Consider the following 14,776-nt stretch of genomic DNA (forward strand, 5'->3'; position numbering starts at 1 on the left):
TACCGTCAAATCTTGGGTGAGAACCTCCTTCCCTCAGCCAGGGCATTGAAAATGGGTCATGGATGGGTATTCCAGCATGACAATGACCCAAAACACACGGCCAAGGCAACAAAGGAGTGGCTCAAGAAGAAGCACATTAAGGTCCTGGAGTGGCCTAGCCAGTCTCCAGACCTTAATCCCATAGACAATCTGTGCAGGGAGCTGAAGGTTCGAGTTGCCAAACGTCAGCCTCGAAATCTTAATGACTTGGAGAAGATCTGCAAATAGGAGTGAGACAAAATCCCTCCTGAGATATGTGCAAACCTGGTGGCCAACTACAAGAAACGTCTGACTTCTGTGATTGCCAACAAGGGTTTTGCCACCAAGTACTAAGTCATGTTTTGCAGAGGGGTCAAATACTTATTTCTCTCATTAAAATGCAAATCAATTTATAACATTTTTGCATGCGTTTTTCTGGATTTTTTTGTTATTCTATGTCACTGTTCAAATAAACCTACCATTAAATTTATAGACTGATCATTTCTTTGTCAGTGGGCAAATGTACAAAATCAGCAGGGGATCAAATACTTTTTTCCCTCACTGTAGATGATTGAAAAGTGCGTAGCCCCGGTGGCCTCCTAATATCGGAAGGAGGAAGAGCGTTCCAGACGGCCGCAGAAGCGCATTTGAAATATAAATATGTCGTTAACCCACCCACTACTCGACACAGCCAACTAGTAAGGGTTGTCACGTAAACAAAACGTTCCAATTTTTTACTACTTAAGCACACCAGTTGCGTATTGGAGAGTAAACCCACAACATTTACAATTGTAGTATTAGTTTTTATTTGAGATTGGCTTCTCTTTTATATACTTAAAGTTTGTTGTTGTGACGTTCAGACCCCGTGGCCCTACTTGGACATCCGTGAAAAAGAACTTCATAGCTCATCGGTTTCTTGCAGCACAAATTAATATTATGATTCTTGACAATTGAATGTCCTTTAACTTGCAGCGGTTCGGAAGCCTGGGTGTTGCCCGAGTGCCGCTCTCTTCTGAAACACTCTGGAATCCTTACACTGCCGCTTTGACACATATCGATAATACGATTTGTTACGGGTTCACTTCGTGTGCGATCGTCGCGTAGGTATAATGCCAATGTTTTGAACTATAACCCTCCACCACCCGACAGGGCCTATCGAACCAAGTCGTCACGTCGTTGGCAAATGTGGCGATTGTTTTATTTTGCATGCAAAAGCGAAGGAGAAATGTTTAAAATCGAGGAAAAAGTTGACAATGCCAGAAGCAGTTGGCGATGTCGCCGCGAGGCGACACGGGCAGCCTTGCCATGCAGGTGAATCGGTTTAACGATGCGAGTGGACGGCCTGGTTGATGATTGGTTGTGATCGGCAGGTTAGATTAGTTTGATATGGCTAACCTGTCTGGCGGTTGGTGAAAATGGGGCCTATCCTGAATTGTATTGAGGTTTGTTTTGTCGGTAATGAAGCTTGAGTGTCATTGTTATCGTGATTGTCGTTGAGCAAAAATTCATTGGGTGAGTTGATATAATGGGAATGAGCGCTCACGGATTAGTGATGCAGCTCGTTTGAGGTATTGTTGGTGACAGATTGTAATCGACGATTCCTGTAGACAACAACGTTGCCACTCATTAACCAACGACGTGGCGTTCCGTTATTCCCTCCTCCCCCCCCATCGCGTGTTACCTCGTTTTACATCTCCCGGCTCCGTCTCCCGTCCGACGTGTACCTCGCTTTTACAAGCTGGGCGTATATATATATATAAAACACGCTTGCGGTTTTTGTTTTTAATTCGTGTATGGTTTTGGATGGCGGCGAACTGCTCGTTTGCTCTCTCTCCACGGCGGCTCGCTGCTGATTCTTTCTCCCTCCCTCTCTCTCTCGTGCAGGATGTTTGGGCACAGCGGTGCATGCAGCGCGTGCAGCGTCTCCATCCCCGCCAGCGAGCTCGTCATGCGCGCACAGGGCAGCGTCTACCACCTCAAGGTGCAGCACGGAGAGCGCACCGCACATGGCCATCACTCCGCACAGAGAGAGGGCACCCCACATGGGCATCACTCCGCACACGGAGAGGGCACCGCACACGGAGAGGGCACCCCACATGGGCATCACTCCGCACAAGGGCGCGACGCTGCACGGAAAGTACTCAGAGAGATCACAGCGCCGCAGAGAGCACAGCAAGCACAGAGAGCACACAGCAAGTAGACAGTGAGCACCCTGCAAGTACACGGCGAGCACACAGCAAACACGTAGAGAGCTGTTTTGCCAATTGTTCGTTTAGAGTTCACTTCTGAGAAAGAGCTCTGTAGCTCGGTGGGCATTCTTACCTCGTAAAATAAAAATTGTTTAGTTTACGTTGGGGGCTGCCAAAAACGTTGTCAGTGCCGTGCGCGGCTGCGACAGCTTGGACTCTCGCAGCCAAGGCGGAGGAACGTCCGCAGGCATTTGCAATGAAAACGTCAACCGCAATGTCCTGCGGGTTTCCTTAAATCTCGAAAGGTACATCGAATGACGACGCGCAGCAAGGCGATCATTATTATTATTAGCTCCGCTGTTGCTGCTGCTGTTGTTGCTGCTGCTGTTGCTGCTGCTGTTGCTGCTGCTGCCCCACAGCACCAAAGAGCGTGTGGTTTTGGGGGGATCCTGAAGGGTGCCCCCCCCCCCAACCATCGAATGGGTCACAGGCAGTAGCGGCGGCAGTGGTGATGGCCGAACGTGTGTAACCCCAGTGTGATGGACTGCTTGTGCCGTGCGGCCGGGCTCGCACCGACCGCGCCACGTGGAATCGCTCGAAGCCTGGAACGGCGGACTCTCAGTGCCGGACACCTGCGGAAAAGAGCTTCACAGCTCATCGGATTTCTCCAGGATAAATCAAGATTCAGAATTCACTAAATCGGGAAATCGCAGCCATTCGTTCGTTCAATCAAGTGCCCTTGTGTATGGGAACCCAAGGGCACTTGACAACACAGGTGGCTTTCATTCAGCAGCCGATAAGATAGGCTGCTGATAATGATGGAGACCACTACCCCTATCACTACCCCTTTCTCTATCACGAACCCAACCCTTCCTTCCCCACTCCAGCCTGTTTTCCTGTCGCCAGAGCTAATAGCTACACAACCCCTTGTAATAACAACCCCCCTTCTTTATCTCAACCGCTATCACGTCATGTACAATTCTACTAATTGTTGTAAAGCACCTTGGAGTAAGGCGCTTCATACATCTATACAAGATGAGAAGATTGGATACCACCACCCCCACCTAAGTATGGCTCTGAAACGTCGATAGTCCTCGCCCCCCCACGGCTTGGTACACTGAGCCAGCGGCGTGGTGCCTTGTACCGGCCTCGTGTCATTACACAATAAAAAAAAAACATTGCCAAGAAGATAGGACAACGGTAATAATTCTGCATAACGAACGAAGGTTTTACACGGCAAGGTGATTGTGCAGGGAGCGTTGTGATGCGGGGGGGCAGGGAGCTTTGCGCCCATGGCAGGGCCGCACCGCGAGCGGCGCACCAGCGGATCGGCTTGATGCGGTTTTAGGGGGCGGCGGCGGCCGATGGGACGAACGGCCCCGGCAGCGCGAGAGAGAGCCCCGGCGGCTCCGGTGAAGGGGAGCGGTCGTCGACACGCTCAAACCTGTTTCTCGATACGTCGCTCGGGGAGCCGAGGCGGCACGGGCCGTGATGAACCGCCCTGCGGTAGAGAGACGCCCGTGGCCAGGATCTCAGCGGCGCTGGAATTGTCCCCCTGAGTCAGCGCGACCTGCGACCCGCGACCCGCGACCTGCGACCTGTGACCTGTGACCTGCTATCGCGACATTCTTATGCGGGCATTGAACTCCCTTTTCCCTTCGCTCCGTTCAGGCCGCTTCTGAGAAAATGAAACTAATGAGATTAATGCCTGAACGGCGCTGCCACGTTTAAACTACACGCTGTCCCACAATGCCGTCTGCTGTGTAACAAAGAGGGCATTGCATTCCTGCGTCGTCGTTACTGAAATACCTTGTCAGATTCACCGGTCGACTGCCACAAGCCAATTAATCACACGCGCCAATGCAAGTATGCCGCAAATGCGCACCATAACGACAATAAGAATATAAACAAACAATGCCACCGACTGAAAGCACACCGCACTACAGTCTGAATAATATAAGCCCTTGTTAATCCACCGGTATGTGAAGGCCTCTCCGTGGCGTGTTGGTCATGGGGTTGTTCAGCCATACTTCACCACACTGGTCAGTGTGGGTTTGTGAAGGAGAGGGGAGCGGAAGGGAGGAAAGACCGGTCCCGTTACCGCTCGCCGCTGTTGTTGGCCATGGCCGGGAATTGAGCAATGTTTCCTAGCGTGGCGCGCTAACCACTGTGCCGCCACTCCGCCCTTTGTTTCTAAATGGCAGCATCACACGCTGCGTGTTTTGTGACACGAGTCAAATACGTCTGCTGGCAAGTGACCTCTGTTTGCCAGCACTTGATAATGCTGCTTGAGCCAATTGTAGGTTGCTCAGTTGAGGACAACGTGCTTCCGGCCACGGAGGATCTGGAGGTAATCCGCGCTGACGGCGACGATGACTGCTTCGGACGACGCACGAGGTGCGATTTTGATGGGAAGGACGTCGCAAGATCTTGGGACACTTTTGACTGGAACCTTGCCTCAAAAATCCGTCCCAAAGGCTGGGGCCCCCCCAGTGGCTGGGGCCCCACCGGTGGCTGGGGCCCACTGTGGCCCCCACGCCCTGCAGCCCGAGGTGAAGTCTTTCGACACCACTTTTCTGCGCTTTCCACAGACGCGCCATCTCTACTCTCATCACAACCTGCAGCACCGCAGTCTGGATCTGGCGATAGACCAGGCAGCGGTGTTTTACCAACTCGATGTTTGGGAGAGGATGCGTATGACAAAGGCCGGCGAGATGGCGATCGCGAACGTGGAAAAAAACCCTCTTCTCGAAATCTCCCCCCGCCTCTGCTCAAGGCCAGCTTTCTTGCAATTACGTCACAGTCACGCATTCCGCGGAACCCCAACGGCCGAGGTCGCCTCCAGAGCTGACTTTAGCAGCTGTGGCTCGCGTAGAGGCCCTTCAGCGCTGGTGCTGGTCACGGAACTTCCTGCTGAACCAGGAGAGGTCAGGGGCGGCCGTGATGGCGACCGGACAATGGCTCGTCCGGTCTGCTCCACCGTGAGCACTTACGGATACCTGCAGCGTCAACCCGACGTCAGGACACGTGGAGTTCCTCTGCAGCGCAAGGTCGATAGGCGATGACACCGCTGACGTCCACCGAAATCTGCAACTTCTACCTGCAGGCCCTGAAACTCGTCCGGTCTGCGCTGCCGGCGGACGCGTCAACGGCAATCGGCCCGCAGCGTCTTCACGACGCGCCTAGACTCTGGCAGCGCCTTTGCCTGCAGGCGACAGAGATCGGCGATGGCGCGACCGCGACGGGAGGACCCGGAGGAAAATTAACACGACCACGGGGAGAACATGCAAACTCCAAATATAGAGACGTCGGGGTCGAACCGACGACCTCCCGTGTACCAGGCGGGGGTAGTTAAAATCTCGCCACCGCGACGCCCCAAACATCTGGCTCAGGGGGAATGTGGAATTTCCATCTCTGGCGAAGTATAAACAGCCCACGCCGCGCAAAGCTCCTCTTGCCTCTCACCCTGGGACTATCCTCGTTTCGCCAAGTTCCTCCCCTGCTGAAACGAAAATTGATCTTAGCGCATGAAAGCCGGGTCGCGGCGCCACCAACTCACGACAGGCCCGACCCACTCCCAGCGAAATCCCTGCTTGCCGCTCCTCTCCGCCGGCATTCCTAAATTATTCCTGTGCCGATTTAACAAACGCCAAACACTCCCCCCCCCCCCCCGTCTCCGTTGTCCTGCGTTGTTGCCGATGCCAGTATCCATTGTCCATCCCCCCCCCCCCCCCCCGACTCATGCGTGGTGGCAGTGTTTCACCTGCGCCGTGTGCCGGACGCGCCTGCTGCCCGGGGACCGGTTCCACTACCTGAACGGGCGCCTCTTCTGCGAGCACGATCACCCCGGCGGGGCGCTGCCCCCGGGGGCCACGCCACACCTGGGCACCCACCTACCCCCGCTGCCCTCCGCATCGCTTCTCCCCGACCAGAAGGTGCGGTCAGCTCACCACACCGGTGACGCGTCACACTCACGGGACACTCACCACCCCAGTGACCCCCATCTCACTCACGGGACACTCACGGGACACTCACCCCCCCCAGTGACCCATCACTCTCACGGGACACTCACCCCCCCCACCCCCCTGTGACCCCCCACGGGACATTCACCCCCCCCCCCCAGTGACCCATCTCACTCACGGGACACTCCCCCCCCCCCCCCCCCCCCCCAGTGACCCATCTCACTCACGGGACACTTTCCCCCCCCAGTGACCCATCTCACTCACGGGACACTCCCCTCCCCCCCCCCCCAGTGACCCATCTCACTCACGGGACACTCCCCCCTCCCCCCCCCCCGGTGACCTCACGGGACACTCACCCTCCCCCCCCCCCAGTGACCCATCTCACTCACGGGACACTAACCGCCCCCCAGTGACCCATCACTCTCACGGGACACTCCCCCCTCCCCCCCCCCCCCCCCGGTGACCTCACGGGACACTCACCCTCCCCCCCCCCCAGTGACCCATCACTCTCACGGGACACTCACCCCCCCCCCCCTCAGTGACCCATCACTCTCATGGGGGGCCTCCCCACGTTGTGCAGGTTGTGGGGGGTTTTCGATCATCCTTCACTACGCTGCAAAGTGCCGGGGTTGCCAATCTTCGTGCTATCCAGGCTCAAACCCCACTTAACGTTCGTTATTTGACGAGGTTGGGAGTGTTTCTGGGTAAGGGTCGTGTACCGTATCCAGTGGCCGAGTTCAGAGGAATGCACGACGCTCGGTCAAGAGATGTGCAACTTGATGACACATCAGCTCATCTCGCCGCTGCCGCTGCTCAAATGAGCACAAGGGGGTCATTGGTGCTCATCTACTGCTTTACACCCCCTGAGCCGTGGTGGAAGTTCCACGTTCCAGTGGCAGGGGCACAAGTCTATCCATAGGGACAACTGCTTTTATTTCTTCCGCAAGATGGTACTTATTTTTTCATCATGGGGCCGAGGCAATCTCCCCCCCCCCCCCCCCTCCAAGCTGGACTCAGAATTGTAAAAATAGCAGAGGGATTTTTTGTTTGTTACCAATTTGAGCCGTGCACAAAAAGATACTTGAATTGGTAACCCCCGCAGAACGAGGTTGCCATGGCACCGGGTACCACCACATGGGAAAGGGGTAAACCATCTCCCTCTGCCGCGTGGAAAAAGCAGAAGCTCACACTGCACCAGATGGAATAATTGTGGACATCATTAGAGGAGCACAACCAGCTGTTCCAATTATAAACGAGTCCGATTTGCTTATTAAATGTTTACGCAGCAATGAAAGGCTTCATCAACCGTTGCATCCAGACCTCAATCGCTCTTCTATTTACAAAAAAAGGTAGAAACAGCTCGATTTTAAGGATTAAATACCCCATTACTCCTCTCTCACACCAAATATAAATAGTTCACGAGATATTTCGGAAATCAAACTGTGGGAATGTGAGGGCCTAACGAACGCCGTGGTCGAGTGCGATAAGGGGCAGAAATTTCTCTCACTTTGCCTGCACAGGCAACCGGATTCTGAGTGTGCCTGGATTGTCCTCCTTTGAGGGGGGAATCTGTTTTTGTCGGTGAAAGTGGAACTCGTAGAGCAATGACTGCAATGAAAACCACGCAGAAAATGTGGAAAATTATTCTTTTTTTCATCAACAAGGGACCGGCTAAATTGAGATTGCGTGAAGAGAGCCGTGGCCATGAAAGTCTGAAGCGGAAGTCCAACGATTATATTCTCTTGCCTAGGTCCGTCCCAGTAAAACAAAAACCCCAAAACAATCGGAGATCTAAATTTGGGGAAAAGACAGCTTGAACTGGAGAGGAGGTAAAACCATCTCGGATGTGCCCACGGTGGCCGTCGTTGTAAACGGTGCAGATTACAGGGAATTGGTGAGAAGCTGCGCAAGCCTGCAAGGGGTGCGATCGATGCAAACAAGAGCGAGCGTTAAGCAAAAAGAGTTTGCTACATTTGCTTTTTCGGAGGTGCGCAACTGAAGAGACGGCATAAAAAAAAAGACTTCACTTCCTACAGAACCCTTGCGTCCAACTGGCGAGTGAGCGAAGAGATGAAGCTCGCCACGCGACGTTTAGACAAACCCCACCGCCAATTACGAGCGGATTTAAACTGTGGATTGAGTCTTCTCTCTATCCTTGCGAAGAAACCCTCGGCACTCCTGGCACTCATTTTGCTCTTCGTGAAGTTCATAACAGTTGTAAAAATAACAATCATAATTTTAAAACGAGCCTCTTCTATCGCAACACCAGAACTTCGGAAGAGCCTTGCTTCGGCAGTTGCACGCGCCAGGCGCATCACTACGTTCAAGAGTAAAAAAAAAGCCGTTTCGTTCGCCCGCGCTTACTCGGCACGTGCCACTTGGTGGCGGGTCGATGTCCCCTCTGCCGAGTTTATACGCAGACGGACGGTGTGACGCGTGGCACGTGTTTTAGTCCTCAGTGGTTTTCTCGAGTGCCGGCGGGAGAGCGAGCGGTTCGCAATCGGAAAGTCATGAGTACACATCCTGCTTTCGACTCTCAATCCCTGCAGAGTCGATAAAAAGAACACCGCCACGTGGGGACGCCAACAGCGGTTGCCCTACGGATCGACTCGCCCTCGGCATAGGAATGAGGAATTTGCCACGCGCTCGTGACCTTTGGGCCGTGACCCCAACGCGGACCGTCCAAAGCGCCGGTGTCCGGCTCCTCCCAGCCTGTCTTGTCTCGGTGGGGATTGAGCGCCCGGAGCCGTCCCGAGGGTACGACAATCGGGGCGACCGCCCGGGCCCCGCTCTTTGGGGAGGCCCTCGCGCTTCGACGTCACGCCGTCGGATGTAACACTTCCACTTCAGTTTGAAGGCGCCGGTCACCCACGCGGTGGGTTTTACCCCGAGCCCCGCACCCCATCATCGACGGCCCTTGTTGGTTGCTATCCCAGCTCCCTGGTCACCCAGCGGCGTGGAGATGGCGTAAATCTCCCCATGTCGAAGGCAGAGCTGCCTTCGATAACGATCGTTATCGCATACCCCATGCATGCGTGCACAGCGTAAACATGGCAGAAATATTAACAAACACAGCTCAAGGGCTACGGAAAACAAAATTCCTGTCCTTGTGAATGCCAAATTATTTGGGCTATGAAATCGGTGGAGCTCTGACATCTTCCCAATTTAGGTTCTTTTGTCCTGGACATATGCGCGAGAGGTCAACTTTAAATTGCAGCTAAATCCGGACTGAAAAGGAAGAGCGTCGGCTCGTTAGAAGGAGGAGGGCGAGAGCGAGAGGGAGCTGGAAATCCGCACCGCCTCGTAATCCCGCGCGTAATTCACGCTCCTGGCACGATCGATGACGCCGCTGCCGGGGCGGGTGGAGGGGGGGGGTTCAGTGCCGCTCGCCACACACGGGCCTCCGGCCCTCGGCATGCGGCAGGTGGCGAGCACCCCCTGGCTCCGGCTGCAAGCGCCGCTTCGGTCAGATTGACCTTTTTCGGGGGTCGAGAGATGATGGTGAGCATCGTCGTCGCCATCGTCGTCGCCATTGTCGTCGTCGTGACGGTGTGGTGAAGGCTGCGAGTGAGCGAGACGGCACCGTTGCACCCCCGTGGGGGGGGGGGGGGCTCGAGTGCGAGTCGCTCTTCTCACGTCGCTCGATGTGACACCGTTTGTTTTAAAGTACCGCCGTCTCACTCTCGGTTGCGTGCTCGCGGCGACACGTTCGCTGGTTAAACGCCGCCCGGCGCCCCCCCCCCCCCCCACCCGGGTTTGGTGTCTCGTGAAGACGCTCGGCGACGTGATGAGGCGTGAGGGGGCGCACGCCGAGTGCAAGCGAGCGCTCCTCGGTTGCGAAAAGGGGGGGGGGGCCCTTTAGCGCGCATCGAGCACAAATAAAACGTCGACGCTTTTAACCGACCGGGTTTCGATTGGCCTGCTGTGCGACAACCCCAAGCCGGGTTGTCCCGTGGGGGCGAGTTTTATCGGAAGAAAAAGTAACTAGTTTAGCGATTCCTTTTTTAATAGACCTGTACATCACGAATACCTATAAACCAGAATCCATTTTACAAGTAATGCAGGAAGAGGAACGGTGATACACGAGTCCCGTGGCCGCTCGCTCATCCCGAGGAGTTCGCCGCTCAGCTTCAGTCGTTTGGAGCGCTCGAGCCTCATGAGCACCGCAGACGTGAACCCGACAATGCTCAGCACCGATCGACGGTGCCGCGAGTGCAACCGGGGGGGGGGGGGGGGGGGGGTTGGCGTTTGATTCAAATGCTGACGCCCTAAACCCATTGCGCCGGAAGCAACGGGTTACCGTGCGTGGGCGCTCGTTGTTTCTCACGGCGGTGTGGAGTTGTCCATAAGCTTCGGGAGGGAACGCGGGGCGAGCAAAGCGACGCGCAGAGCGGGGCCGCAGTGTCGAACCGCGTTGCGGCTGTGTTTGTGGGGAACGCCCGCTGAAGACTTTTCTTTGTAATAATACAAAAAAAAATAGCTGCACCGGACTGCAGCTTGTTAAGGTTTCAGACGACGTTTGGCAGAGCGGGCTAATCAGAAATTCCACGAACAACTTAATCAGCGGTTGGCCGTAAGCGGGACTTGGGACATTTTTTCATTTAATTGGGCCACTTTTGCACCAAATGATGGCCATTAGGGCTTTGTGCCGCAGTGAAAGGCTGTTTGTGAAAACAGGCGTTTTAAATTACCCATTAGTCTAAGCCCGTATCGTGGGCTGCCTTGACCAGCTCAACTTTAAATACATTCTCCCTTTGGCCGGCCCTGTCACCGCCCCCCCCCCCCCTCTCAACTCTGCCTCGAACGCTCAAACGCCTCGCTAATTATTCATTAACGCAAGACTCTTATTTCGCCTTTTTCTTCCGCAGGTCTGCTGAAGGGATCTGCAATAATACCGCCCAGGTGCCTTCATTCAAGCCTGAAACGATTTAATTAGCGGCTCCGCGGCGCCGCTCGGCGTTCCCATGAGCGAGGAGGCGGGGGGCCGGGCCTCCTCCTCCGCCCCCCCCCCACGGGGCTCATTATCCGCGCTCCGGGGGGGCCGCCTGCAAGCCACCGCCTCCCACACCCCCCCTCCCCCCCCCACCACCGCCCACCACTCGCCTCTCAAAGAGCCCGGGCGCAGGAATGCGCTCAGATCTGCTGCCAATTAAGCTAATTAATGCTAATTAAAAGATTTTGCTAAGCTCCCTTGTCCGCCGCCCGTTGGCTATATAGAGTTAGTAGCGGCTATTGGGGGGGGGAGGGTTGATTTTGGGGGGAGAGGCAATAATGAGATTCGGTTCTCAGGTCGTCGGCTTGTCCCTGGTGGCCGACTCGGCGGGGGGGGGGGGGCTGTGTCTTCTGCCGTACTCGGCGGCGTGCGATTCGGAATACCGGGGGCTTTCTGGGTGTTGCGCTGTTCCCACATTTTTGTTTGTTAAACCGCGTCGCTGTCCAGTGCCGCGTTGACGACCTTCGCGAAGGTCCTCTCCCTGAGACGGCTCGCCCGCTCGCCTGCTCACCCGCCCGCTCGCTCCACGACCCCAGAGCGACGCGGGGGGGGGGGGGGGGGGGCTCAGACGACCGTGCCCGCCGCTCCTCCTCGCTTTGAGGGTGCGCGCCCCCCGTTCGTCTCGTAGGAACTGGACCCCCCACCCACCCCTGCACACGACATTAGTAGCCGATGGCGACTTATTATTATTGTTGTACGCTTCCCTCTCCCGTGTCACTCCCGGGTGGGACAGGCCTGTCACCAGCATTTCAAGATGTAACGAGGGGAGGTGGGGGGGGGGGGTTGGAACCCGGTTTGTATTTTGTAAAAAAAACAAGTAATAATTTGCACAGCGAGGGCCCGCCTGGTGCAGGAGAGAGGGCGACGCGGAATGTTGGGGGGGCTGCCGGCGGTGGGAGCCAGCAGGGGCACCGGCGGTCCCCCCCACGAGGAGCGAGGGGGGGGGGTGTGGGACCGGCCTGCCGCCGGAACGTCGCTCACCGCTCGTTAATCGCGCGTGAGGAGGAGGAGAGTGAGGATCTCGGAGAGAGTGAGGAGGAGGAAGAGAGAGAGAGGCCGTCCCCTTCGTTGACTCGTGTATCACCGTTCCTCTTCCTGCATTACTTGTAAAATTGATTCTGGTTTATAGGTATTCGTGATGTACAGGTTTATTAAAAAAGGAATCGCTAAATTATTTACATTTTCTTACAATTAAGTGTCGCACTCTGAAAAAAAAATGTATATATAGCAATTGCATTTTAGTAGCTTGGTGAATAAAGTCACGTAAACTCCGACGTCTTGGTGCCTCCCCCCGTCTCGTTTATTCGTAAACCCTGACGGGAGGGTGGCCGCGGTGCGGACTCACTGCTCGCTCGCCGGCCGCCTTCGCGTGGCCGTGCGGTGCCGATCGGCGTTGGGGAGGGGGGGGGATGGTGGTGGACGGCACCAACGCAACAGTGAGGAGTGAATGTCCCCCCCCCAAAGTTCGACGAGCGGCCGCAACGCAGCCGTCGGGACCGAGGAACGGCGCCTCGTCACTCTCGCGCCCGGTGGGCACGGCCAGAGTCCCGCTCACCCGGACGGACGACACCCCCCCCCAACCCCCCCCCCCCCAACACCACGCTGCGTGCCGTCGTCAGACGACACTCTCCACCGCCGCGCCCAAACGCGTTGGATGGAACGTAAAGCAACTAACTTGGCGGGCGGTCGCACGGTCGCCCCCCCCCCCACCCCCTCTGTGCCCGGGCGTCGTTGATGAGAGCAGGCGCAGAGCCCCCGGGAGGGGACGATCCTGCGAGGGGTAACCGACGAAGCTTGCCCGCAGGTTGTCCCCCTGCGGCGCTCGCGTGCAATTTCAGCGTTGACGCGTCGCATTGTTTTGCGTCCGATCCAAGACGGGGGCCTCCTCCTTTTTCCCGTGCGCACTGAGCCCACCACTTCGTCCACCGTGCGCGCGCGTGTGTGTACGTACGTGAGTGACATATGCCCCTGGGCGGCTGTGAGATCAATTCGTGATTGAAGGGGGTCAATTTTGCTTTGACATCAATCTGGTATGATGACGATGATTGTAACGAAGATGCCCGCTCTGCAGGAAAGCCTCGCTAATAACAGGACTGCCGATGCATGAATTCACGAGCCATTTACATTCCTTTGATGAGCATGACAATGACTGGCTTGGGTTTTTACCCCAGTCTCTCAGAATCCCTTGCCCAGGGATGCGCGGCTACCCGGGCAGGGTAACCAGGCGAGCCAGGCCTAGCCCTGGGTGGGCACTTGACCTCAACAAGTTTATTGTTCATTGATTCTGCATCTCGTTCCGACAACGCCTCTCCCAGTCGTTCGCCTGGTTAAACCCTGTGACGGTGTGGCGAGAGAACTCCTCCACTGAGACGCAAAGGGATTCGAAACATTTGCCCGAGTGCACGTAAATGTTGCTCGTCGGCGTGAAACCCGTGACGATGTACATTGGCCACGCTCCCTCCATCTCTGCACACCCTAAGTCAGTGGTTCTTCTCCTTAACCTGGGGTTCAGCACGCTGCACCTCCTGGGGGTGCGAGATAAGGCCAGATTGTGTTAGAAGGTAAATCATCGACAATACAAATTAAGCACCGGCACGTAAGTAAAACTCGCTTTGTTTCATCAAACCCTGTGTAGTTATTAACATTGCACATTTTTAAAATTGAGAACAAAAAGGATGCAAGGCTCCAGTACTACTCTAACCTCTTATCTTGCCCTTGGCTCAGAGACGTCTCTCACACCCAAGGCCCCCGTGTATAATTATTATCTCAGGCTCGGCTACGGTTCAAGTGAGCCCTCAGAGCTATGCTCAACTTGAGCCGGCTCTGAGCCATGGTCCCAACCACGCTCAGCGTTTCTGTGAACTGAGCCTGAGATGAGGCACGGCTGGGCCGCTCACTCGCACATCTTTGAAAGTATAGTGGATGCAACTGCGTCGCAGATGTACTTTTTGGAGGCAACACATTTAAATAACACCAACACAAAGGGGTAACTGCCCCTTCACCAGATAACAGCCTATGGTGGTGGACCACCAGGCTAACTACACCGATCACACTGGGAGTAGCTATAACGGACAGGACCCCGGCTTGGGTCCAGGTCCACGTGTTGGTGACTCTTCTCGGACATAGAACGTAGATCTTCAGGGGACCCGGTGTATATCTTTACGGGGCGTGGCTGGCCCCGCCTTTGGCCACGACCACTTCTCGAATCCTCTAGCACAGGGGTCGGCAACCAAAATAACAAGAAGAGCCATTTCTTTCCAATTCGGTACAAAATTCAGTATTTCAAGAGCCGCAATGCATCTGAGTACATACTGTACATATCGTCAAGAAGCAGCCTGTAAAGAGCCGCATGCGGCTCCGGAGCCGTAGGTTGCCGACCCCTGCTCTAGCAGGATCTCACCCGACACGTGACGCTTGGCTCAACTCACCGACTGCCACTGACGAGCCAAGGTTTTGAGACACAGGTTTGCAGTTTATTCCGTGTACCCAGGGCAGAGGTCGCAATCGGGTACCCGATGCCCATACCCTACCCGATACCCGGCTACCCATACCCGGCCGGGTACGGGTACCCGTTTGCAACCCTGGTGCGGCCGGGTATGGGCACGGGTAGGCCG

At 55.7% G+C, this 14,776-nt stretch overlaps 1 protein-coding gene across 2 annotated transcripts in view; it reads left to right on the forward strand.

The window, feature by feature from the left end:
- The window catches only part of LOC133354723 (LIM domain transcription factor LMO4.1-like), a 45,026-nt gene extending 32,590 nt beyond the window's left edge, over positions 1–12,436 (forward strand). The window contains exons 3-6 of one of the 2 annotated variants that reach the window (XR_009756614.1): positions 1,903–1,999; positions 5,963–6,142; positions 8,719–8,926; positions 11,038–12,436. Coding sequence is in view for 1 of the 2 variants with exons in the window: in XM_061571780.1 (XP_061427764.1) it covers positions 1,903–1,999; positions 5,963–6,142; positions 11,038–11,046 (286 nt within the window). In the remaining variant the exon portion in view is untranslated. The remainder of the gene's footprint in view (positions 1–1,902; positions 2,000–5,962; positions 6,143–8,718; positions 8,927–11,037) is intronic. The other variant, XM_061571780.1, reaches the window with a different exon arrangement.
- The last annotated feature ends 2,340 nt before the right edge of the window (positions 12,437–14,776 follow it).

The sequence above is a fragment of the Lethenteron reissneri genome, chromosome 48 (assembly GCF_015708825.2).
Source record: "Lethenteron reissneri isolate LAM-NWPU_2019-01 chromosome 48, ASM1570882v1, whole genome shotgun sequence".
NCBI classification, from domain to species: domain Eukaryota; kingdom Metazoa; phylum Chordata; class Hyperoartia; order Petromyzontiformes; family Petromyzontidae; genus Lethenteron; species Lethenteron reissneri.